General features: G+C 38.9%; 1 protein-coding gene across 1 annotated transcript; it reads right to left on the reverse strand.

Moving 5' to 3' along the window:
• Nucleotides 1-773: 773 nt before the first annotated feature.
• Nucleotides 774-20,154, reverse strand: LOC140235442 (acid-sensing ion channel 1C-like). Its single transcript, XM_072315469.1, has 9 exons — nt 19,898-20,154; nt 17,144-17,311; nt 16,121-16,279; nt 12,932-13,056; nt 10,013-10,200; nt 4,725-4,869; nt 2,686-2,833; nt 1,421-1,512; nt 774-895 (listed from the first exon to the last, which is right to left on the reverse strand). The coding sequence occupies exons 1-9, from the start codon at nt 20,152-20,154 to the stop codon at nt 774-776; spliced, it is 1,404 nt and encodes a 467-aa protein (XP_072171570.1).
• Between the last annotated feature and the right edge of the window lie 4,680 nt (nt 20,155-24,834).

Here is a 24,834-nt window from a genome sequence, read left to right on the forward strand (position 1 = left end):
TAATAGGTAAACATCACGTAATGATTGTTGGATGCCTGATTATCATTTTCGTCACTTTATTCAGTTGTAGATATATTCATGCATAAACATGAGATCATATACTAGTAGTAGAAATGCACACAGGACGGTTTTGAACTTGTTCTCACGCAAGTGGTATCCTATATACACTAACAGTAACCTTACAGTACATGACATATACAGTACATAGAGTATAGAAAATCTGTTATGTAATCATTTAATTAATTAATTATTTATTAATTATTTACAGAGAAATTTGTCTTACCGCAACATCAAATATAAAAAACATTTTTTTTTCTTTCTACTGGTCGTATTTGTAACTGACATTTTGAAAAATAAGCAAATGTTGCTTGCAAAAGAATTGTGATGCTGATTCGTGAGGCTTAAAAAAATACAGCCAAATTTCAAAGCCACATCAGCTTATGATAGTTGCCGTCGTATATGAAGAGACTTACATTTCACGAATACAGTGGGCCTTCCGTGCATAAGTTTCGGATTTTTTATTTATTACATTGCGATAATTAATGTACGTAAATGTGTCCAAGCTGAACTGAGATGTGTAAACAAGGAACAAGTAAACTGAATCGCTCTAAACAAGGCCCTCAGGAGAAAAACCTACAGATTTGACTAGGGCCTACATAACACAGTTTGCCATGTAAAAGGGTATTACGTCACACTAATTGGTAGCATAATACCATAAGTAACATTATAAGTGTTCCTTTAAAACTCCAATAAAGTGACGAGCAGGGTCATGGCTACCTTCCTCTCGTACCACGCCTGGAGTAAACGTACGCAGAGTGTCCAAAGAGGTCGAAAACTTCGAACACGGTGAGAATGCTGCCTCCCAGCCACAATCCAAGGGCGCCACCAATGTCACCTAGAGAATAAGGACAAAGAGCAAATCATTTCTGGCACAGCAGGTAAAGCGCAACTAATGTTGCTTATTATAAAACATTATTTCAAATCTGCTATTAAAATTGTTGGATTTTTTTTTTCCTTTGAAATCCTCAAAGAGCACCAAGAAAAAGTGCTTATACACAGAAGACCATATCTTTTGAAAAATTGTAATTCTTTAGAATAAGAATGATAGGAATTATCCAGGAATACAGAGTTACAATTCTATGTGTTCCTACATTCGTTACAACCCTTGATTCTGTTGAAAAGGAACATTTCTGACGCATTTACCCTTTGGGCTTTCCTTTTTTATTATTTAGAGACAAGCAGAAGGCATCCATTTGCTCTCTCTTTGATTAGTTGACACTGGTAAATCAGTGCACCTGTTGACCAATTTAACACTTTTAATTCTATAACAGCTGGTGTAGCCAAGAGCGTTGTGAAATATTTTCTGGGTAATTTCTACAAATAGCAAAACAAACAAGGATATATAAAATTTAGCTCTTACATAGTAAGCTGAAGAAACTGTAGGCGATTTGTTGGGAGACTTTCTGGACGCTCATATCTCGAAAGTAGATGCTTACCACGATGATGTTATCTCTGTAAACATGGGATTACATTCAAAACCAGTGTCCACAATAAAAAAACAGAAACCTCTGTCAGCGATATATATTATGTATATATAATATGGCTTCTGACCGCACAAGCACTGAGAATCAAGGGTTTAGGGGACGAACATTGTACTAGGGCTTTCTATATAGCTAATTTGGTAGAGCACCGATCTAGCAATCTGGAGGTCCGGGTTCGAATCCCGATTGAAACCCATTTTCTTTGCTCAAAGTTGTCACTAATAAATCATTCGTTTCTGTCCAGTTATGCCTTTGTTTGCTTTCATTATGAATATATATATATATATATATATATATATATATATATCAGGGATGGCGCTAAGAATTAAAGCAAGAATAAAGAAAAAAAATCCTATTAGATAATTTCGCCTAGCCATAACGTTAGAGATATATTCAGTCAAAAATCAATTTGATACACAGTTAGTAGTAAAGTATATGAGTAGAAATAATAAAAAATAGTGGTAGATGGAAATAAATGCCACTCCTTGTGATTACCATGATGATGAGAGTGATGTATTGGTAATAATATATTCGTGATAGTTTTCCGATTTCAGCTTTTATGGAATCAGCCTTACCTGTGCTTTCCAAAATAATGATTGCATATTGATACAATAAAAATGATCGCGAAAATCTGAGAATAGAAGTGCACATTCAGCTATCTGATAAAGTATATAATATGCAGTCATGATTACCATAATATGATTTTGGTACATCAAAGTTTGAACAAAACGTATGCCTACGAAGCAAAACAAGGTTAATGATACTGAAATTTCACGCTGCGCAAGAAAACCGGACATTCTTGAACGGAAGGACAATATGTATCTCAGTTTGAACTGATCTAAAAGCTTGAAGTAATGTGATAGCTGTAGACTATTATAATATTGTGATTCTGTAATTGGGAATTCAATTGTGTAATAGAATGTAGTGAAGAGCGCACCTATTCAAGAGTCCGCCTTCGCTATGCTCCTTGAAGTCGTGATATTCAGGCTGTAATTGGCACGTTGCTTTCGCTCTTCAATCCTTTTGAAAGTGGTCTTTGATCCATTTATTCTACGGGAACTGGGTTTGCAATGTATCTAAATCTGCTGGGGGAAATATGTCTCAGATGGAACGGGTAACAAAAGGGGGATCTGTGGGAACTCACTGAAACAGGGAAGAGTCCGCATCGTACTCTGATGCGAGTACGGACGCATGATAGTTGGAAGGGTACATGGCGGATGAGAGAAACGTATGGTAGTTTCGGCTTGCACAAGGTACTGGGCAATCACATTTGACATCCAGGATAAAGACGTCTGTAAAGCAATATACGCCATGAAGCAGAAGAGTCAATTTTCTTTGGTCACACTTAAGTACTAGTAGTTTGTATATAAGTGGGACATCGATTTCAGAATGTGGCATTATGATTGAATGTTTTGCAGAATGAAATGCAGAAGTTTATTTCGTGACGAAATGAATGGCAGGATTTATTTTCATGACCAAATTATTAGTAGTCATTGATTTCCTGTCAAAATGACTTGCAGTAGTTAATATCATGACGAACTGAAATACGGATATTGATTTCATGACGAAATTATTTACAGCGGTTGACTTTGTGACAGAACACTTATGCGACAGTAGCGATTTCGTGACGGAATTATCGGTGCGACGCTTGGCGCCTCATACTCGAGAGTATGAACAGGGTGCAGCATGCACGACATTGTCTCCATTAACGTCACGTTAATAAACCTGAGCATCATTTGCGGAGTTCGGGAGTTGGGAGGGGGGGGGGGTGGGGTAGTCATTGACCCTAAGCCCCCAACTTCCCCCCCCCCACTTCCATCCTAAAAATGTTCCGCGACCCCTGAAATGACAAAGATGCCAATATCCCGAAACAGTTACAAATACATGCTACCTGAAGCTTTTTCAATCAATCAATGTTTTTTTTTTCATTGCTGTGATCATAAATATGATAAAATTACGAAAAGAATAAGTGGCATTTTGTGGCAGTAGTGATAATGAGTACCGTATTAATAAGAAAAGTAATGCAATGACTTCTGGTGGAACATTGTCAACGTTGAAAAGGTAACCCTGGATAAAGAAGTATCTATTATTATTAGTAGCAGTATTATTACTTTTCCTACAATTGTTATCATTATTATTGTTATCAGTGTTACCACTAATACAGTGTATTTCTATCATTTTATTATTATTATTATTATTATTACATTATTATTATCATCATCATTATCATTATCATTAATAGTATTATCATTATTATTGTTATTATTATTATTATTATTATTATTATTATTATTATTATTATTATTATCATTATTATTATTATCATCTTCATTATTAGGCATTATATACCACAAATATTCATTTTCTGTAGCTTCATGGCATTACAAGACGAATTTTACTTCATTTTCTTTCGAGAGCACACTGTATACCCGACAAATTGTCTAATCATGATTAGTATACCAATCCGTTAAGATAAAATAAAAAAGAAAAAGACCGCATTTATACTTACAATAATTAGGTAGTATGCAGGTGAAGTATTCCCAAGCCGTACATTCCCTTGCATCACCTGCAAAGTATTTAGCAACCAGTACAAATGATAGTCCCTTCAAAATGTTTTTTCAAGTCATTGAAAAAGAAAATAGAATAATGATGATGACAGTTAAGATGATTACAGGAGAGATAATGACAACGATGTGGCTCATAACGACAATTGTAAGTTAGTATCGGAATTGAGAGCCATGATAACTATTTGTTGAAACGTCTTGACTCTTATCTCTAACTTTCCTGTTTAGTTACGTTCAGACGACAAGCACTAACCTCGAGGTTGGGAAACTTCGAGGTTAAACTCTTGCCCCCTAACTTCGACCTGCGTCCACACGACGAAGCTTAACCTCGACGTTAAACTCCTGCCCCTTTGAGTGCGTTGATTTTTGTGTCCACACGGTGGGGACCCCCCGCAGCTCGTGGTTAGAACACTAACCATGAGATTTCTTGTGGCTCTTAACATCGAGCAAACCTCGAGGTTAGCTAACTACGAGTGCGTCTTCACGGTCCCTAACTACAAGCTTAACCTCGAGGTTAAGGCTTGTCGTCTGAACGTAACGAAATCTAATGTCGTCACCTGTAAATCAAGGGAAGAGTGGAATTAAACGTCGACAACAGAATGGAACTGGGTTTATTTACCGAGCATTGCGAGCACTTTGCATCCGCAAGTATCCACGAAGAAGACAGTCTGACATTCCGCAATGCATTCCATGTGGCCATAATAATCAAAGTATCTTAGCTTCTTGTTCTTGCACTGCCCGTGTGGTGGTTCGAGATTTGTCACCTAGACAGGAACAAAGTTCGTCATTACATAAAGTACTTTCACCTTTAGTTTTACTTCTATAAGAATCTTTAGTTTCTGTGCTCGCGTTTGAGGTTTTCGTATATACTTTCCTGTTCCCCGACTCGCTGCATTATCAGGGGCGTCACCAGCTTTTTTTCAAGGGGGGTGCGTTTTGACACTAAATGTAACGAGATTTTTTTAACGGACATTCTTTTGGAATTCAGGAAGCTCTCAATTCCCAGACTTTTAGGGTTTTTTTAGGGAAACCAAGCGGGGAAAGGGCACCGGCGTAGCTAGGATTTCATCTTTTTTTTGGGGGGGGGGGAGGAGGAGGCTGTTAGTATGCGACGGAGCGAAGCGACCGAGCCCGAGCGAACGGAGCGAGCAAGGGGGGGGGGGGGGTTGGGAGGGGGTTGTCCCCCTCCCACGGTGAGAACTTTTTGCATTTTGATGATGTAAATGGTGCAATTTGATGCACGTTTTTGCTTGTTTTATCGAATTAAAACAGTCCCACTTGTTTAAGGTAGCAGTATTATTTTTATGTAGATTATTACTGAACAATTTGCCTGTAAAATATTATCATCAAAATAAATTTCCTGTTTCAATATTTAAACAAACCAAGAGCGAGTTGAGAGAGCGATTGGAGGGAGCAAGCCGTTAGGGGGAGGGTGTGGGAGGGGGTGTCCCCCTCCCACGGTGAAAACTTTTTGAATTTTGATGTTGTAAATGGTGCAATTTGATGCATGTTTTTGCTTGTTTTATCGTCTTGAAACAGTCCCACTTGTTTAAAGTAGCAATATATTTTGATGTAGATTATGGTTGAACAATTTGCCTATAAAATATTATCATCAAAATAAATTTCCTGTTTCAATATTTACACTGAATATCATTAACGCGACGAAACAAGAGCGAGCGGAATGAGCGAGGGGGGTGTGGGAAGGGGTGTTCCCCTCTTACGGTGAAAACTTTTTGCATTTTGATGTTGGAAATGGTGCAATTTGATGCAGGTTTTTGTGTGTTTTATCGAATTGAAACAGTCCTACTTGTTTAAGGTATAGCAGTACATTTTGACATAAATTGTTAATGAACAATTTGCCTATAGAATAGTATCATCCCAATAAACTTCCTGTTTTAATATTTATACTGAATATCATGGCCGCGACCAAACAAGAGCGAGCGGAGTGAGCAAGGGGGGAGGGTGTGGGAGGGGGTGTCCCTCTCCCACGGTGAGAAGTTTTTGCATATTGATGTTGTAAATGGTGCAATTTGATGCACGTTTTTGCTTGTTTTATCGACTGAAAACAGTCCCACTTGCTTAAGGTAGCAGTACATTTTGATGTAAATTGTTAATGAACAATTTGCCTATATAATGATATAATTTAAACAAATTTCTTGTATTAATTCTTACACTGATGTCATGAACGCGACCGAGCCCGAGCAAGCGGAGCTAGCGAGGGGGAGGGTATGGGAGCGGGTTGTCCCTCTCCCATGGTGTGGTGAGAACTTTTTGAATTTTGATGTTGTAAATGGTGCGATTTGATGCAGGTTTTTGCGTGTTTAATCGACTTGAAACAGTCCCAATAAGGTAGCAGTACATTTTGATATACATCATTATTAAACAATTTGCCTATAAAATGGTGTAATTTAGATAAACTTAATTCTTACACTGAATATTATGAACGCTGTTTGTTAAGTAATCAAACAGAAAAAAAAGCATGCACACGAGGGTGTACATGATGGCCATTTCACATTTCTCCTCCCAAACGAAGATGATTTTGTGTTTTCAGACCTAAAATTCAGCGATCTGGTGCAAACTTTTGGTCAAATACAACTGTACTTGAATTTGTTGCAGCCCCCTCCCAAAAATAATAATTTAAACAAATATTTTTTTTTTCCGTTGAAATGTTAATGGCTCTTATTCCGAGCGTGCATCATCTCTGTATAAGTACGAAGTATAGTAAGGTGCTAGGGGGAGGATTTGGGAGGGGGATACCCCCTCCCGCTCGACGGAGCTTTTGAGTTTTTAGAATTGAAACAAAGCGATCTGAAGCACACTTTTTGTGGAAAATCCGGAAATTGTCATTCCCCATAGTGTACAAAGTCTATAGAAGGGACAAGGCTATGGGAGGGTGGTAAGATGCTTCTCCCATATTCGATTCAAATCCCCGGTCAAAATCTTGGGGGGGGGGGGGGAGCGACTGCTCCATCCCCCCCCCCCCCCCCCTGGCTACGCCATTGGGAAAGGGTTAATACAGTCAAACCTGTCTATAGCGGCCACCCAAGGGAGACGGAAAAAGTGGCCGTTATAGACAGGTGGCCGCTATAGACAGGTAATCCAACTTTGTGTGCATTGCTTACATGTACGTATCATCGTTGTATCCTTACATGTACATGTATGTGTGTACGTATGAAATCACCGTGTGTTTCATGCATTAATATGGCGGTGTATATAAAATTGTTGCACAGCAGTATGTGTACTGTGAAGAAAGCTTAACACTAGTGCATTATCACGACTGAATGAGGGATGAATGCAGCGGTGGCGATCACTGAACGTTGCCCGCACGACTACAAAGCAGCAAAACACGCTGAATTATCGGCTCGGCTACGGCGCCATTGGGTTTTTGGCCGCTATAGACAGGTTAAAATCTACCGCGGGAAACAAAATTTGTGGCCGCTGGCCGCGTTAGACAGGTGGCCGCTATACACAGGGTCTTTAACAGGGCTTTTCTCTCGGGGGGATTTTTTCAGTGGCCGCTATAGACAGGTGGTCGCTATAGACAGGTGGCCGCTAAGGCAGGTTTGACTGTAATTCAATTGAAAGAAGATAATATCCCCTCCCCCACGACGGAACTTTTGCATTTTTTTTTTTTTTATCAAGTAAAGTGACAGATTTGGTGCATACTGTCGATTAAACATTTGTAAATCTGTCAATCTATAGGTGTATCAAGTCCATGGAAAAAAAGACCGAACAGGGGAAAGTGTGGGAAGAAGTATCCCCCTCCCACACGAGAGAGACTTTGCTTTTTTAGAACTGAAATTCAGCAACCTGCCATCTGGTGCACACTTTTTGGTGAAATAATTGGACAGATTTCTAACAAAAAAGCAAGAAAATCTTTTCATCTCGGGAATTACAATTATGTGGGGTGGGGAAGATATGGTGGGTGGCTTGCCCCTCGAACATTTTATGGAGGCATTAACTTGGGAAAAAAAGGGCCTTCCCTTGGGAAAAATATAAAAGATTCCATTAGTTTGAAATCATTCTCTAGTAATTTAAAGAAATATTTGATTAGCTCATCATGTACCCCATGATTAGTTTGACTGTTTGGAATTGTTGTTCTTTTTTTCTTCACCCTGCATCGAGAATGCTGACCTGCCCTTCGCTCTCTCTACTCCCCCCTCTCTCCCTCCCTCTCTCTCTTTCCCTACTCTCTTCTGTGTGTGCACAATGTATGTGGATGCAAACATGTGTGTGTTCGTGCGTGTGTGTGCGTATGTGTATGTGTGTACGTGCGTGTGTATGCGTAAGTGTGTGTGTGTGTGTGTGTGTGTGTGTATGTGTGTATGTGTATACATGTGAAAGCGTATACTTCATGTAACCATCCGATTCGATTGAATGAAAACTGTATACTTTCAATGATTAGCTTGTACGGTACATGTATCGTTGTATTGTGTTATAAAGTCATATATAATTAATGTATTGCAGTAATGTAACGTAAGTGAGGGGACTGCACTATACAAATTCGCTTTTTAGCAGCCCCTCAATTTTCATTTCCATGAAGTTCTTTTAAGAACCAATGTGTATTATTATGTTCCAATATATGTAATCATGTCAAAGTGTATTACCTGTGATTGATTGGAAATGAAAATAAAAAAAACATGCATGTGAACATGCATGTGAACATGCATGTGTGAAATGAAATGAAAAAATGAGGCAACTTTTTTTCTGTCAAAAAGCAAAAAAAATCTTCTCAACTCACTAATTATTAATTATGGCGGAGGGGGGGGGGCAAAAATGATATATGCTTGCCCTTCCAATGTTTTTATGGGGGTAAACTTTTTTTTTCTGGCAAAAAAGCAAGAAAATCTTCTCGTCTCGGGAATCATGGGGGGGGGGGGCAAAATGATATACTTGCCCCTCCATTTTTTTTTTTAATGTGGCTAAGGCTCGCACTTGGGCTCGCATTATCAATATGGATTGGTCAGAAGTAACGTGCTGTACATAGACCCTACACAAGTATAGCACACGTACATGCAAACGTGTCGGTCGATAAATCGTCGACGGTCGATGAATAGTAAACACTGTAGAATACTCGTAGATATGTATAAAATCAGTGTTGACAGAGCCCAGGATGAGAATTGTTTTTGCCTACGATTTTGTTGTCCCTGTTGGAAAATAAAAAAAAAATAGAAAAAAAATATATTATTTAGCGTCCGGCGTTTAGGTTGCTCGCAGACTGAAGAGGTGATTTTTTTTTTTTTTTTTTTTTTTTTGGGGGGGGGGGTCTGGAGTCACCCAACGCACCCCCCTGGTGACGCCCATGATTATAAGACTTCAAATACCAACGGATAGTACATGATGTTAGTCATATGGGCTGGGAAACCGCTGAGCTGCCACCCCCCCCCCTCCCCCCCCCCCCCCCGCCCACATACACACACTTTTGGTTCTTAGCATTAAAATAACAACAACAACACACACACACACACACACACACACACACACACCCATACTTTCAAACGTTCCGTGCGTTCTGAATCGTAAAGAGTATTCTTTTCCTCTCCTTTCTTCCTTCTGCGTTTTCCACTCATTTTTTTCTGTTTATCTGGGCTGTCTCTCCCTTTCTTTCTCATTACGATTTCTTTCCTGCTGTTGTGAACTCGTTGCCACGTAAAATACGAACCCGGCTTGGTCAAATGACAGTGATCTGAAAAACCACTTTGCTATCGCCTCGTTATATGCAGTTATCCTTGTTATCCTTGAATGGAACGAAGGATTGTTTTTTAAACTTATTGGAAACTACGTCATATTAAATCAAATCAAATCAGGGAATGAATTTTTACATGACTTATAAAATACACGATATCCTTAGTTGAGCATCAAATCAAAACAACATAAAAAAAGGAGTGTGATAACGAACATAATTACCTCTTCCATGTCCAGTCCCACGAGTGTATGTGTGCCAGGGTGTACTGCGAAACCTGTCTCTTCGATGAGCGGGAAGGTCCCTCTGTCGTACACAGCAACATGGAAACCAGCCGTGGTGCGATCTTTCGGCTCCCAAAAATACTCGTACTGCTCCACGCTCATGACAATTTCCAGACCGTAGTTTTTACCTGGGGTCAATAGCAATATTATGATCCAAGATACGATTCAATGGTCACGTGGATAAGACACACTATAATACCAACACCTATGAAATTTATGATATATATATATATATATATATATATATATATATATATATATATATATATATATATCATATATATATATACATATATATATATATATATATATATATATCATATATGTCATATATATATATATATATATATACATATATATATCAATATATCATATATATATCAACACACCTTCTACTGATTCTAAGAGTGAAAAATCTTTGACATCAGGATATTAAGCCCAGTAATTAATTTTATACGCAGTCAAAATAAAACAAGAGCAGCAGAAGAGGCACAGTGAAAAATACAGTGAAAAATATAATTTTTGATATGGCAGTACTCTGCAATACAATCATTTTATTTCATAAAAGAAATCAATATTATAGTAGCATAAGACTTTTCTGATTATTGTAAAGTATCTCACAGGACAGTCAGTCCTCCCAGCACTACAACTCCATTGCTGTTCCTCGCGTCGTCAGGACACTCGCGTCATTTTCAGGAGGCACTCCTTCATTTACAATAACATGGTAAACGAAAGTTCTTGTCACTTCTTGTATCGCAGGCTTGTTTTTTGTTGTTTTTTTTTTGGTTTTTTTGGTTTTTTTTTTTAGAGTACAGATTTGATGGTTGAGATGCATGCACAGAGCTCCGCGTGTATATTTACCTGCTGGACATTTCCAACTCGTACATGTTCAAACAGATAGCACGTTTTCATCTTTCGTTGGCACACTATGTTAAGTCTCTTAACTCATTTCTCTCGTCCCTCGCATTCAGACATCAACTCTGCCTATAGCCTCCAAGAACATAGGCCTATGTACCATATTCAATGTTGTTTAGGTTTTGTTAATTTCAAATCGTGCAACGCGCGTAATAACTAATTCATATTCATTTCACGAAAGTTGTCAGCGCTGACAAATTGTCAGTCACTGACAATTAATAATAATAATAATAATTCACAACATTTATATAGCGCGTTATTACATGAAATGTCTCTAAGCTAAACAGTCAGTTACCAAAGCTTCTCAGCCAATCAAAGCCAAGTATTTTACTGAAATTGTCAAATTGATGAAACACCCCTAGATGATAAGATTATGCTCACATCTGCACTGGAAAACGCAGTCACTCATTAGCCGGGTTCACACGTACAAAATAGCGGGATGACGATCGCGATGCACATCCCGAGTTTTTTTTGTTTTTTGTTTTTTTTGCGAGCGTCCACACGTATGGGTGGCACATCCAATTACCGGACGCTTTCTTTCGTGGCTTTGAATTCCGTACTCAGAGGATGAAATTTGGGCTAAAAATAACATCACTTATTCACAGACTCCTGGAAATTACGAATTCAGCCAATTGATGTCAATTGTTCACTCCAGTTTTTAGAAAATATGCTTCAAACATAACCCTCTACAAAAGTTGTCTTTTTGCGCGGTGCAAAATCGCATTGTATTACCGGACACGATTTTCGCAATGAAATAATCGACATCTTTCGCATCTAATCCTTGCACAAGAATCACAATTTATCCCACAAATCATCGTACACATTATCACTGAGCAGATGACAAAGAAAAAATTGGCAAATGAGGCTAAAATTTCGTATTTTACGGTAAAATGTCTGTCTTGAACATTTCGAACAGTTCACAGAATAAAACCTTGTGAAAAAATCGACAACTGGTTAGACTCTACTTCTAGTTTACATACTTTGTCTATGGGAGCTGCACGCGCGGGTGATGAGTTGCGGGCCCCTTAGCGCACAACTATTCCGCATCGTTCGCGTTTGAGGACGATAGCTACAAATTTCCGATATCAATCAGTGAACTTTTGGTTCTATTGGAATCTTCAGCATTTTTCCTGTATGTGAGTGGGATTCCATAGAATTTCAGTCGCGAAATGTGATTCAAACATGCATAAATATTAGCTATCTCGAGGTGCGGGTCACTCAACTATAAATTAGAGGTAAAATGTGAATTTTTTCGTGTTTTTACATTTTTATGTGGCGTTTTTGCGATTTCGGTCCACACAAAGTTCTGTGAGGCTAATCTACGAAGTCTCGCGCGTACAGAATGTCATTAGTACGCAAAAATGTGCGTGTCCGGTAATACCATGCGTCCGGTAATACCATGCTTGCCCCTACCGAATTATCCCGCTAATTGCCGATAGAGATAACAGCAAAGCCTGCAAACTGGGTCACACAGCGCCCTTCTCTATCACTGCCTGCGCGCACTTACCTTTGTCCATTGTCTTTTACGCGTCAGTGGTGTTCCTCTTCGTAGAGGCCTCGCTGTTGTGATGTGCGCATTGCATGATGGGATATAAAAACTCGAGATTCTAATCCCGACCGTTCACACGTTCCAGCGCGGGGCCATTATTATCCCGCTAATTGACGAATCAGCGCAAGATTTCTTGGGATTAGCATCGCGATGCTTATCCCGCTAATTTTCGGGTTTTTTCTGTCCACACGTGCAAAAAACTCGGGATGACGATCGCGATGCAAATCTCGAGATTTGTATCCCGCTAATTGGTGTACGTGTGAACCCGGCTAGTCTCACCACATGCACACATGTGCGCGCGCTCACATACACACACGCGCGCGCGCGCACACACACACACATACAAATACATAAATCTTCTTTCACATCAATCATTGAGATAAAATTGATTTTACCAGCAGCTCTGACAGTGAATCCCGGCGATTCGTCTTCCGCATCGTTGAACACAAAACAGGTTCCCCAATCGAAGATTTTCCTCGTGACATTTTGAATAGGAAGAACTAGCTGATTCATGCTCACTCTTTGTAAATACGAGAGGAAAGAAACAAATATCCAGTTATGACATTACACAGAGAGAGTCAGAAAAAAAGCCGAATCATTTTTAAGTTGTTTTGTTTGAAGTATGAACAGTAGTCAAGGGTTTCATGATATGTATTAATGGAGTTATTTTTCTTGCATGTCAAAAGTAGAATTTCGTGATCTGTTTTATGTGCTGTTTATTAAATAGATATCAAATTTTAAGATTCATAACTTCCTTACTTCAGGTGCGATTTTGATCAAACTTATATTCAAATTCCATTCAAATTTTCAAATCAAAATTCAACATAGTGTGGAATTGAATATTAACACAGTGTACAATCTGTCCTTTTCCCTACCATTAATAGGCCGATAACGTGACTTGATACTTGATAAGACAATCCCTCTTGCAGCTACATAAAGTTACACTGGGATGACTTATATGACTTGTGTCGTGGGGAGGCGCTACAATGATGATCTCTTTTTTTTTTTTTTTACATTAAAACAGTGTGTGCTGTGCAAGTAAAATATGGATACATCTTTCTTTAAAGAATATTAAGAGATCCACAGGAGAAAACGGCAATGTTGTAAAAATGGAGAGAGCAGCCTCTCTGAATGTTGTCACTGTCCGGGTAGTGGCATTCCCGATTTGACTTGGGTAGGCAGTTCCAGATCCAATTTGTGCTTGAGAAGAACGCGTTTTTGAATGCATCAGTGGATGTCTTAGGCATAATAAACTTCAGGTCATGATCCTTCCTTGCAGGGTAGGGTAACTGCTGAAGGCATTGCTAGGCTTACCAGTCTGCAGTGGATTTTGTATTTGAAAAAAGAGAGCCCAGGAGTTAACGATGATGTTAAACGCGTTCCGTCCGTGTGCCGACACCAGACATGCTAGATGGATAGATGACATAGTTCTAGTCCACCTATAGTCACAAGCAACAAGCCGAGCATTCTGTAATTGCTCGAGGTTATTAACGGACGTCAAGGTGTGACGGTTCCACACCTCAGAGGCATACTCCAGTTTGGACCCAACTAATCATGCTAATGCTGTGTAAGTCCTAGACGTCACTTCCTTCGAGTATGATCGCAGTGTTTGGCGTATAACTCCCAGGGTCTTGCTGGTCTTGCATTCAATGTTTCTGCACTGTGTACTCCAAGCGGAAGTCAGGTGTTACAGTTACACCAAGGTACTCCACAACTCTTGGAAGCTTCCTCCTGTATCTTTACTGTACTTTGTCGTTTTCCTCGCGTTTCGATCCGCTAGGCCTCCTGTAAAGTCCGTTGCTGCAGAATGCCAACATGCCCCTCCAAAAGTATATTGCCGCCTGGAGAGGAGGGAAAGCAAGCAACGGAGAAGGCAGATGCGGTCCAAGAAGTGGCAGATTGGTCCTGAGAGACACAGGCAATTTGATCTCAATGACCAATTGTCATGGACACAAAGGCGAAACAAATTCGAACTACTTTGCTAAGTTCCCCCGATTTGCAATGCAAATGTTGGGTTTCAGGTGAAAAGGTGAGAGGCACATCAAAACGAAAGCAAAATGCATCATATGTTTCAAAGTCGGAAAGACTACTATCTTCGGGGGGGGGGACTTCTCACCCCTCTGTGACAGGACAACAAGTCTTTCGGAAAAGTAAGATTTTCAGTCAGTTTATTATCATGGCTGTTGTAAATACTCAGGAACTGCAGAGATCTGAACAAAATTTATGGAAGCATGCATAATTAATACACTAGTTGTAGGTTTTACCAGCAAAAAGGGCAGCCTTAATCAGATTCGCTATCATGGGGCAATGAAGTATATTCGATATGACTGAGCACCGACTGAGATAAACTGTTGGATATTCACAGGTTATGAAGTTATGAGTTGAAAATAAGACAATGAGTAGAAGCCATCAAAAATCAAAACCCATGACGTTAAGGTTCGAATAGCATTAGGAAATCTAAATGAGCCATATTAGTGTCATGTAACTGTGATGCATTTGATTTGATGTATCACATAAACTGTTTGAAAGAAAATAGAGAGTGCTTCAAACTTTGAGTCAATGTCCAAATTTGAAAAATGTATTGCTGACATTGATATTCTGAATGCAGTCAAAATAGTGTTTTATGATTTCAGGATCTTCAAATACAGTGGATGAGTTCAATGAAGAATAATTATGTGCCTTTACTTAAGAAAATCAACGTTCATCCGGCTGCCATTCAGTATAAAGAACATCTAAAAAACATAATCAGAAACAAAATAGAGAAGGTTAAATTTGTAAAGTAACATCGGGCATGAATGAAAGTGATTTTGAGTAAAGTCAGAAACTTTTGGGTAAATCTGCATGTCAGTGATATTTAGGACCCAAATGAAGAAAGTGGTGTCAAAGGGTCCAGCAAGAAGTAGCCAACATATTGAGAAGGAGGCCAAGTCTTGGCCTTCGATCCCTTGGCATATTGACGGGAGCTGATATGAGATGTGAAGTGAAGTGTACAGGTAGAAGACGCAGAACTGGCGAAGTGGAGGACGCTCCAAGATGATGTAATAAATGTATAGCCCGATAGCCGTAACGTCAATGGATCTCTGACGTTCGATGTACGTGTCATGCGTCACCTATTGGTTCCTCGTATGTTTTGTCCTGTGGGCAAGCAGTTCATATTCGTTTCTCATTCGTTTGCGCATGTTTCACTGTCCTGTACACAATCGCCCCAGGTTCGTCGTTTCTCCGTTTCGTTCGGCCCCTATACCGTGCACGTACGCTCCTCTAAAACGGAAACTTTGCACTTTGTCCACGGGACTGACGATTTGGACAACCGATGAGCAAAATGTCGCTCGTTTTTTGTACAGTGGGCATATCCGGCAAAGTGTGACAGGGGCTTTACGTGACGATTTAAATTCTCCGCAATATATCCGTTTCATATTTGTTTTATCATTTTGGCAGCCCTTCAGCCTGCGTGCCATGACAAAAAGGATCCCAAATATCAAGTTGTCAATGTCTAGCAAACCCTCTTTCTGGCAGACTAAAATTAAATTCAAGGGCTATCAAGAGAGAGAGAGAGAGAGAGAGAGAGAGAGAGAGAAACTTACTGGTAAACAGAAGTCTCGACTTCGTGGCCGTAGTCGTTGTAAAGATCAGTCAGGTTGACCGATGTCAAGTAGGAGTAATAGCTGGACATGTTGAAGGTGGGATCGTAGTACATGTCGTGAAAGAATATATCCAGATCTGTCCCACTAATCTGTGAAAACCTATAGTTTGTGGGATAAAAGTTGTTGTACATCTTTGCAAATTGTTCATTTACAATCGTAACATGAGCTCCCTAAGCCAAGTAAGACGTAAGAAAATGTTTATGATTTAGAGACTAAACATTGATGTATGCACTTCGAAGGGAAGGTTTGATACTTTTCTGTGTGATGGGCCGTCTTCTTCGTCTCTATCTTTTTTAAGAAGGGGGATCGAGGCTGAGGACGAGGGGACGTCAAGGGTCAAATTATACGCTCCCCTCCCCACCTCCCTCCCCAAGGAAGAATCTTCGGAATTTTCAGGTCATGGCTTTTGTTGTGAAATTAATTTTACATCTTTTCTCTTTTTTTTTTCTTTAATGCCAAAAGTAAAAGCCGACATAAAGTTACTTTAGGCCAAAGTTTGCAGTCATTATCAAACTGTTTGTCTCAAAATGACTAGTATTTTGTAGTGAAGTTCATCGTCCCATTATTTATGCTTAAACGCACTTGAAATGCATCCTAGTATTCAGGCCTACTTTGGGGGAAAAAAGAAATCTAATGTTGAAGGTACCCTTGTTAAAATATGGGAGGTGGTTTAGAAAGAGCAGTAACAAACTGCGCGTCCGACTCCATGTGCAGTCCTATTGCTTTAGTATATAATAGCTGTGATACCGAAAGGTAGTCAATGCTGTGTTTCTTTGTTGTTTGTCTTTTTGTAATTCCCTTTTCGCTTAAACATAGGTATTTTCAAAGATATTTTGATAGTGTCGATCAAAATATGTCCATACACTCGTAGAGATTTTGCTAAATATTTAAGGAAAACGATTTCATTTATGTAGAGATCTCAATACAATTGCACTTAACCAAAGTCATAATTGTTACGGTCACCTGAAAGAGTTATAGTTGCAGAAGGCTACTGTGGGAAAAGCGAGCTCGTCCACGTACTCGACGGAGACGTCGACACTCTTTGGGAAGGTGGAGTAATATATACACCTGTCGGTGATTTGGTAGCAGAGAGCACCAAACCCGGCCGAGACAAGAAGCAGCCAAAACATTCTACCAAGATAAGAAGAAAAGTTTGGTTCGTAAACGTTTATCTAATTGAAACCCGATATGCAAGTAAGTAATCAGATATGTAAATCACCAATGCGATTTATGAGAAAAGGTTCACACATAAAATCCCTCTAAACTATCCCTCGTACCTTTATCCAAGTAGTAGCCTTACTGTACATATTTCTTCATGTTCTCCTGTATCTTTAAAACATTTTGAAAAAAAAAAATCTATGGAACAAGGCATCTGGACTCGGAATGACCAGGCTGGCCTACCGTTATGTTTTCAATATGACTCATTAAAATTATAATGAAAAGTTCGCTCTGAGAACTTCAGCAGCCTCCACACATATTATCATACGTATAAATGTTTATTCTAATAGACATATCCGTAGACACACACCTACAAATTATAAACACGTTATGGCGCAAATTTAGGTTTTTAAATACCAGGTTTCTGTCATCAGTCGTCATCCCGAATGTTACCCACTTGCTTGAAGGGAAAATGCTCACGTCACATTCAATATCTTCTGAATTCTCCCGTTCTCTGGACGAAGACTCTCAAGTGTTGCTTCAATCGTTCATTGTTTTCAATAATCACTTCTGTTAAATGGAAAGGTACAGGTCTTTGTACAGTTGGAAAGCAAAATGAATGGCTTGGTTTTTCTGACATGGAAGGCATAATGGTTAGGTTTTGAATTTACCTTGCATCTATACAACTTCAAAAAAGACATAACGACATTGTGATGATTGAGCACTTAGTCCAGCGGATGTAGAAAAAAATTATGCACTTAATGGTAAAAGCACCATACTTGGTACACATGTACATGATGCCAATACAAGTCATTTCTGATATGGAAGCCACTCTGATTCTCCCTTTGGCGGCCGTGGCGGCCATTTTTCAAAATGGCCGCCATGTGATATACCAATGTTGTGTCTTCTGGAAACTATAAGTCCGATTGTCGTGATTCTTGTACCAAAGTATAGGTTTTGAGGGTAAAGGATTCCAATAAAATAATTTTTGAGAGGATAAAACCATGGCAACCTACTTAAGAGGGGCCCACATTCTACAAGCATTGCCTTTTTAGTGGGTCCCTCCATTTTTCGATATTTCGTGTAATGTTATATCGTCTATATCACTTCTGTCAATTTTCATTACATTATTTGTTAACCCAAGGTGCCACAATTATGTTCTCTTTTCAATTTTACTTTGTTTTGATTATGTAACCTTATTCTCTGTTACCAATGAAAGTGAAATGTTTATGTTCTTTTCGAAAAATGAAATAAAGTTTGAATTGAATTGAATTTGAATTGAATTAGCGGCCATTTTGAAAAAATATGGCCACCATGCTAGATATAACATATCTTTAAAATGTATGGACAAAGGGTCATGACTCTGGTGCCAACTTATATGTTTTTGGGGTCAAGGATTCCGATAAATTCAACTGTAAGTGAATATGAATCGTTTCATCCTACGTTTTGGCGGCCATTTTGAAAAAAAATATGACCACCATGCTAGATATAACATATCCTTCAAACGTACGGACGAAGGGTCATGACTCTGGTACTAACTTATATGTTTTTGGGGTCAAGGATTCCGATAAATTCAACTGTAAGTGAATATGAATCGTTTCATCCTACGTTTTGGCGGCCATTTTGAAAAAAATATGACCACCATGCTAGATATAACATATCCTTCAAACGTACGGACAAAGGGTCATGACTCTGGTACTAACTTATATGTTTTTGGGGTCAAGGATTCCGATAAATTCAACTGTAAGTGAATATGAATCGTTTCATCCTACGTTTTGGCGGCCATTTTAATAAATATGGCTGCCATACAACAGATAATGGATATTGTATATCTTCGAACTCAAAAGATATATAATCACGATTCAAGTGTAAAAGTATAGTTTTGGGGTGAAGGTTTTCAATATAATGATGCTTTAGCAAAGTCAATAGGTTCATCACATCCTTTGTTTTGGCGGCCATTTAATAAATATGCCTCCCTCCAGTTATATAGCGTACGAGTGTTATGAAAGCGGGATGCCCATTGTGGATTGATTCTGGTGTAAACGTTTGTTTTAAGGGTCAACTTTACTTGTTCACTTATTTTTAGTATTCTACTGTGGAACATCTAGGCATAGTTAACTTTGTAAGCATTTTGGAAATTAATTTCCTTCATAGGATTTCTGTGTGTACAGTGTATGTGAAAAACATGATCTTCACAATTTCATGTCTGAAGTACATATTAATCAAGATTATAAATTTTATACAAATATAGACTCTCGCTTGTTCTGGTCAGAGTGGCTTCCATATCAGAAATGACTTATATTGGCATCATGTACATGTGTACCAAGTATGGTGCTTTTACCATAATGTGCATGATTCACCCTATGTGCTCTATATCCGCTGGACTAACTCTCCTGACATACGTCAATTGCCTGTAAAACAAAACAAAACAAAACAAAACCTGATTTATAGATTTTGCTTTGTTGTGTGTGGTGTGCATGGTGTGTAGTTGTTTGTTTGTTTGTTTGTTTCTGGCATCAATATGAACATAATAATCACGGTGTGTAACGCAATACTTACCTCCTCCACCTGACTTCAGCTGGGTTAAAGGCGTACTTTATGCCAGCCAGACCGATACCATCGGGGACAGACTTGTAGAAGATGGCGAGCCAGGACATTTTATCGCGGTAAGTGGTGCTATAGGTGGGGGGCTTGCTCGGTTGCAGGGCCGCCTTGTCCGTCGACCCGCTGACGGTGGGCAACGCCACATCTTTCTCGGGAAGGTCGTTCATCTTGGTCTCGTCGAGGGATTCGACGATGATCTTATTGACCGGCATGACGGAGTTTGATCACAGGGTGACGCCCGCTGCAAAAATGTTGTTCAAGGTTTATTATGTTTTACAGTTTATATTAAAGGGGATGGCTAGTAACTGATCAGTGAGAATCAGTGGGAATGCCGGGGGATGATTGTTCCAATTCTTGTGGGATTCATTTAAGAGTACATTATATATTTGTTGTTGTGCGATTATTATTTGCTTCAGAATGGTCTCATTTTCACGTAATGTGCAGTTTAATGTTTCCAGGTTAGCATGCCTGTACAGTGACGGGGCGATCGTTAACGGCCAGTTAGTTCAAAAATTTTCACTGAAAGGAATAAATATACACACATAAAATCTACATGAAATAAGAAAATAAAAGGAAACAGAGGTCAAATCTCACATTTCAATCAAGCATACTATACTTTTGTGTGCAACATTAAGAAAGCATTTAGACGTGAACAAGACCCAACATTGATGATTCTCCATTGAATTCGTCCACATAGTGACCATTCCTTCCGCCCCCCTCCCCCCCCCCCCACCCCGCGGCCACCATCACCATCACAGCTTTCAGTTTTACCATGGAGCTACCTGTAGCTCCATGGTTTTACCCTACATATTGGATAGATTCTCTCTTTTACATTTAGGGTTTCTCGAAATATTGAGACTTTCAACTGTCCCTCTCAACTCCTATTGCTTTAGTCATAAACCAGCATCATCATACACGAAGGCAAACTTGGATGTCTTCTTCTGTATTGAAGCAGGGAGCCTGCCCAGCCTTCCTTCACAAGAATAGACACACACACACACACACACACACACACACACACACAATAAGAAATAACACAAATGACTGCCTCGCATGATATTGATAATGACAGGCTGGTGATTCAAGGTTGAGCGAGGTAGGCCTATAATCCGTTTCTGTAAATTATACCAGACATTCTACAACGTTGATGAAATATATGACAAACTCTCAAAATGTCTGACCATGGGAGTGGCTTTCCTCAAACTTACATTAGTGGAGAATTTGTTCGCTTGTGATAGTTTTTTTTTCTAGGTTGACAGAACGACCAAGCAAATAATGATCTCCGTAAACGCCGTGACGACAGTTCTTGTAACGGTGTCTACTTCAAAGGACTTTGAGTGATCTGTGGTAGATGCTCGGGTTTTGCAGGTGTGCCCGCGTTTGACGGGGCTGGGCGAGATCCGTTTGCCACGCTACAACGGGCCCCTGGCCGAAGTTAAAGGGATTGTATAATACAGTTTTGGTTGAGATGGGGCTTATTTTAATAATAATGAAATAATGAAAACCTCTTGTTAAATATAACAGAGCATACAATTCTAAGAGGAATTCAATATTTATTAAAGATGGAAATTGGTTTTAAGATGGCTGAGATATCAAAAACCAATAAAGAGGTCCGAAAAAAAGATGCGATCCATATTTTATTAGGACCACTTTGTTTTACTTAAACAAGAGGTTTCTCATTATCTCACAAAAATAACATGGAAACCTGAAGACCCATCTCAATCAAAACTATACATCCCTTTAACTTTCGTGACGAAATAATGACTGTAACATAACGTCACAATGGATTTCAAGACGTGGAAGAACGTTACGCACAAAAGTAAAGTCTATTTTATCCATTAATATAAAAAAAGTCGTAGATAAATGGAGCATAGTAAAACGTTTACTTGTATTCTAATGCTTTTTATGTCTAAAATCTTTGGTTCCTATACTCAAGACAATGTCGACATTGTCACCAAAACATTGTTCCCTGCCTACTTTTAGAAAAGTATATTAAACCTTATTTTCTCTTTTGACACAAATAGTGACTGAATTGCTCGTTAAATACCTGTGCTTTGGTTGGCATCGATGTATTTTGCTGTACAAGTCTTTCTTATATCTCGGCAACAGAAGAAGCTGCACATTATTACCGTTATGCAAGACACTTTTCCTAGTTCCCTTTCTGTTTATTCATCTACATAATTAGGCCGACGGTCATGGAAATGATTAGATACTTTCAGTCAGAAAGTGTCGTGCTTTAAGATTTTATTAGTGTATGAGTTCATACATGGCATCCGAGAGAATTCGTTGACAAGGCGGGATCATCTCTCTCCCTCTCTTCGCCCTCCCCCCCCCCCCCCTATTGCATTGAGTTAATTACCACTCGTCGAACGAAGTGGTCATAAGCTGTATATTAAATAGTGACAGCTTTAACGCGAGTGGTCATTGTGATGGTGGAGGCATTGTCTTGTGTGCCATGTAACTTTAGTATGTCTAAATTGCTCTTTTGTTTCTTCCTATTGTACGTATCTTATTAAAAGGCCTGTTTCACAGAAGGCGGCAAATTATGATGATGTTAATTATAAAATAACGCAGAAAGCAAATACTATATTTCAACGCCAGCCAGAGCAGTAACGGCAATAAGAAATACATTTTGTAAGTGGTTGTTTTGGTTGTCATTTATTTGCTGGAAGTATGATGTTATGAGTGGCGCTAAAGAAATTATTTTGAATTGATTTTTTTTTTTATTTGTTTTGCTTGATCACGAAGTAAGATGTAATGCAAGAAACCAAAAGGCACCATGCTCATCGAAAAACTATTTGGGGCCAATACGTGGATCTTTGCAAAGTGTAGACATCAGTTCGCAGCGTGAATGATAAAGGACGATAAAAAAGTGCACGGCAAGTGCATGATAGCAAAATGCGATGACACTATTCCTATTAATAGAATGACTCTCCGCAAATACGAAACATGTCACAGACTGAAGTCAATTTTCATCAGATTTTTTAATGAAGCAGCTACTTTAAACACAATGTATTGACGATACAAGAATGACTGAAGTTGGGTAGACCTTACTTTATCATATCACTTGCATGGAATCAGCTATTTAAAAAGAAAGCCAATGGAATTAAAAAAAAAAATGTTCCATATGTCAAACGAAGGTATGGATAAGTGTAACATAAATGTCGTAGTTGTAATGCACACACGACTAGAGAGAAAAAGTACAAATACTGTACCAACACAAAACTTCCACTTGCGCTTTATCTAATTGCCATAATCGTCATTTCCAAGTTATGTTACACTGATGTGCATTCAATCATCTGAAGATGATTTGAAATGAAATGAAAAATATTGAATGTGCACACATCACTGTAAAAATGTTTACCCATACTTTTTCTACGATGTATGAAGAGAATTCTCAGTATCTCACCTGGAAGTATAGGTAATACAAAGTAGTTTGTATGATTTCCCATTCCAAATGACTACACAGAGATTCTGACGTCGGTTACTAAACAAATAATGCACCGGTGAGAGCGTTAGTTGCGATGCAGTGCATTCGGGGGTACTCACAATGGTGCAACATGCATGAGGTGCAGCCGAGTGTTACACAACGTTGTGAATACCCGAGAGGGACCTGCATCTCCACTTATACATACGTGCCGAACTTTATATACCTACATGTACATAAAAATGAATATACATGTAGCAATATATTTTCAAATATAGTTGCCCGATAGGCATGATAGGGCCACCAAAAAGATATGATTCTTGAAAGTTTGGCGGCCCGACACCAATTTTAGTGGCTCCGGGCCACCGGGCCACCGGGCCACCGGACCACCGGGCTACTGGGCCACTGGGCCAACTGGGTCACCGGACTACCGCCAATGTCGAGCCCTGTATACACAATTCCGCGTGCTCGTGCGTTTGTATTAAATATGACTAACAAAATCTGAAATCAAATATGACTAAAAGAACCTAAAATCGTATGTACTTTGAGCGATGCATGACATCAGTTTAACAAACAACCAGCATAAAAATTATGTATGTACATTGTGTAATGTCTATTTCAGCAGATATCCACCCAGAGAATGCTTGTACTGTAGGTCCCTTATGCAATCTTTAGTTAAAAGTCAACCTTGCTCTAATTACAATTTTCTCAAAAGATAGATTTCCCCCTTGGATGGTAGTTATTCATGTTAAAACAACTTCGTCCAATGAATAGGGGAACGTGCTTTTAGCCCACAGCTGCATTTCTCTACTTTAAAAAAAAAAGTTATCCAGTTTTCACAATAACGTCTTCATGACTCCACAAAAAAAAATCTGTACATTTTCATAGCAAACCTTTGTTTGGGCTAATATCTAATTATACTACCGATAGAACTTTGAATCAGGAACAGATATCTGAGCCAGTATAGTTCTCAAGTGTAGGTACATACTATTATCGTAACGGAAAAACCTTGATGTAAGACATCTGACCTTGAAGCTACTATTAGCATCTTCATGATCTTACCATATGATTTTGAGATAATACAAAGTAACGTGCTAACATGAAGTAACACTCATCTTAATAACGATATTATACATCGCATCCCTGTCAAATCGCCAACAAATGATTTTAAGATTTTTATACAATCTTTAACCCATTTCCAACAAGAACCTCTGGAAACCCTATAGAAAGAATATGGACATCTTAAAATTACATAAGGAATGGGTTAAGATACCCTGTATTAAAGTTTGTCACTAACCTTATGAAATGAGGGAGCGGTGTCCTGAAGAGAGACTGTAATAGTCTATGGCGTACGCGTACGTGCGAGGTGCACGTGTACATAAATAGTATAATCATCTTGATACCCTGTACATTATTTTGTCGTTAACCTTGTGATGTAAGGATGCTTCAATTCATTTGCTTTTTC

Source organism: Diadema setosum, chromosome 11 (assembly GCF_964275005.1).
Source record: "Diadema setosum chromosome 11, eeDiaSeto1, whole genome shotgun sequence".
In the NCBI taxonomy this organism is placed as follows: Eukaryota; Metazoa; Echinodermata; class Echinoidea; order Diadematoida; family Diadematidae; genus Diadema; species Diadema setosum.

Excerpts from the sequence above, each read along its gene's own strand:
- LOC140235442 (XM_072315469.1), bottom strand. The coding sequence starts at position 20,154 with ATGCCGGTCAATAAGATCATCGTCGAATCCCTCGACGAGACCAAGATG. Across the intron at positions 10,201-12,931 it reads ATTCACTGTCAGAGCTGCTG|GTAAAAACTACGGTCTGGAA; the intron begins GTAAAATCAATT and ends TATTGACCCCAG. Across the intron at positions 4,870-10,012 it reads TGGGACTGGACATGGAAGAG|GTGACAAATCTCGAACCACC; the intron begins GTAATTATGTTC and ends GTTCCTGTCTAG.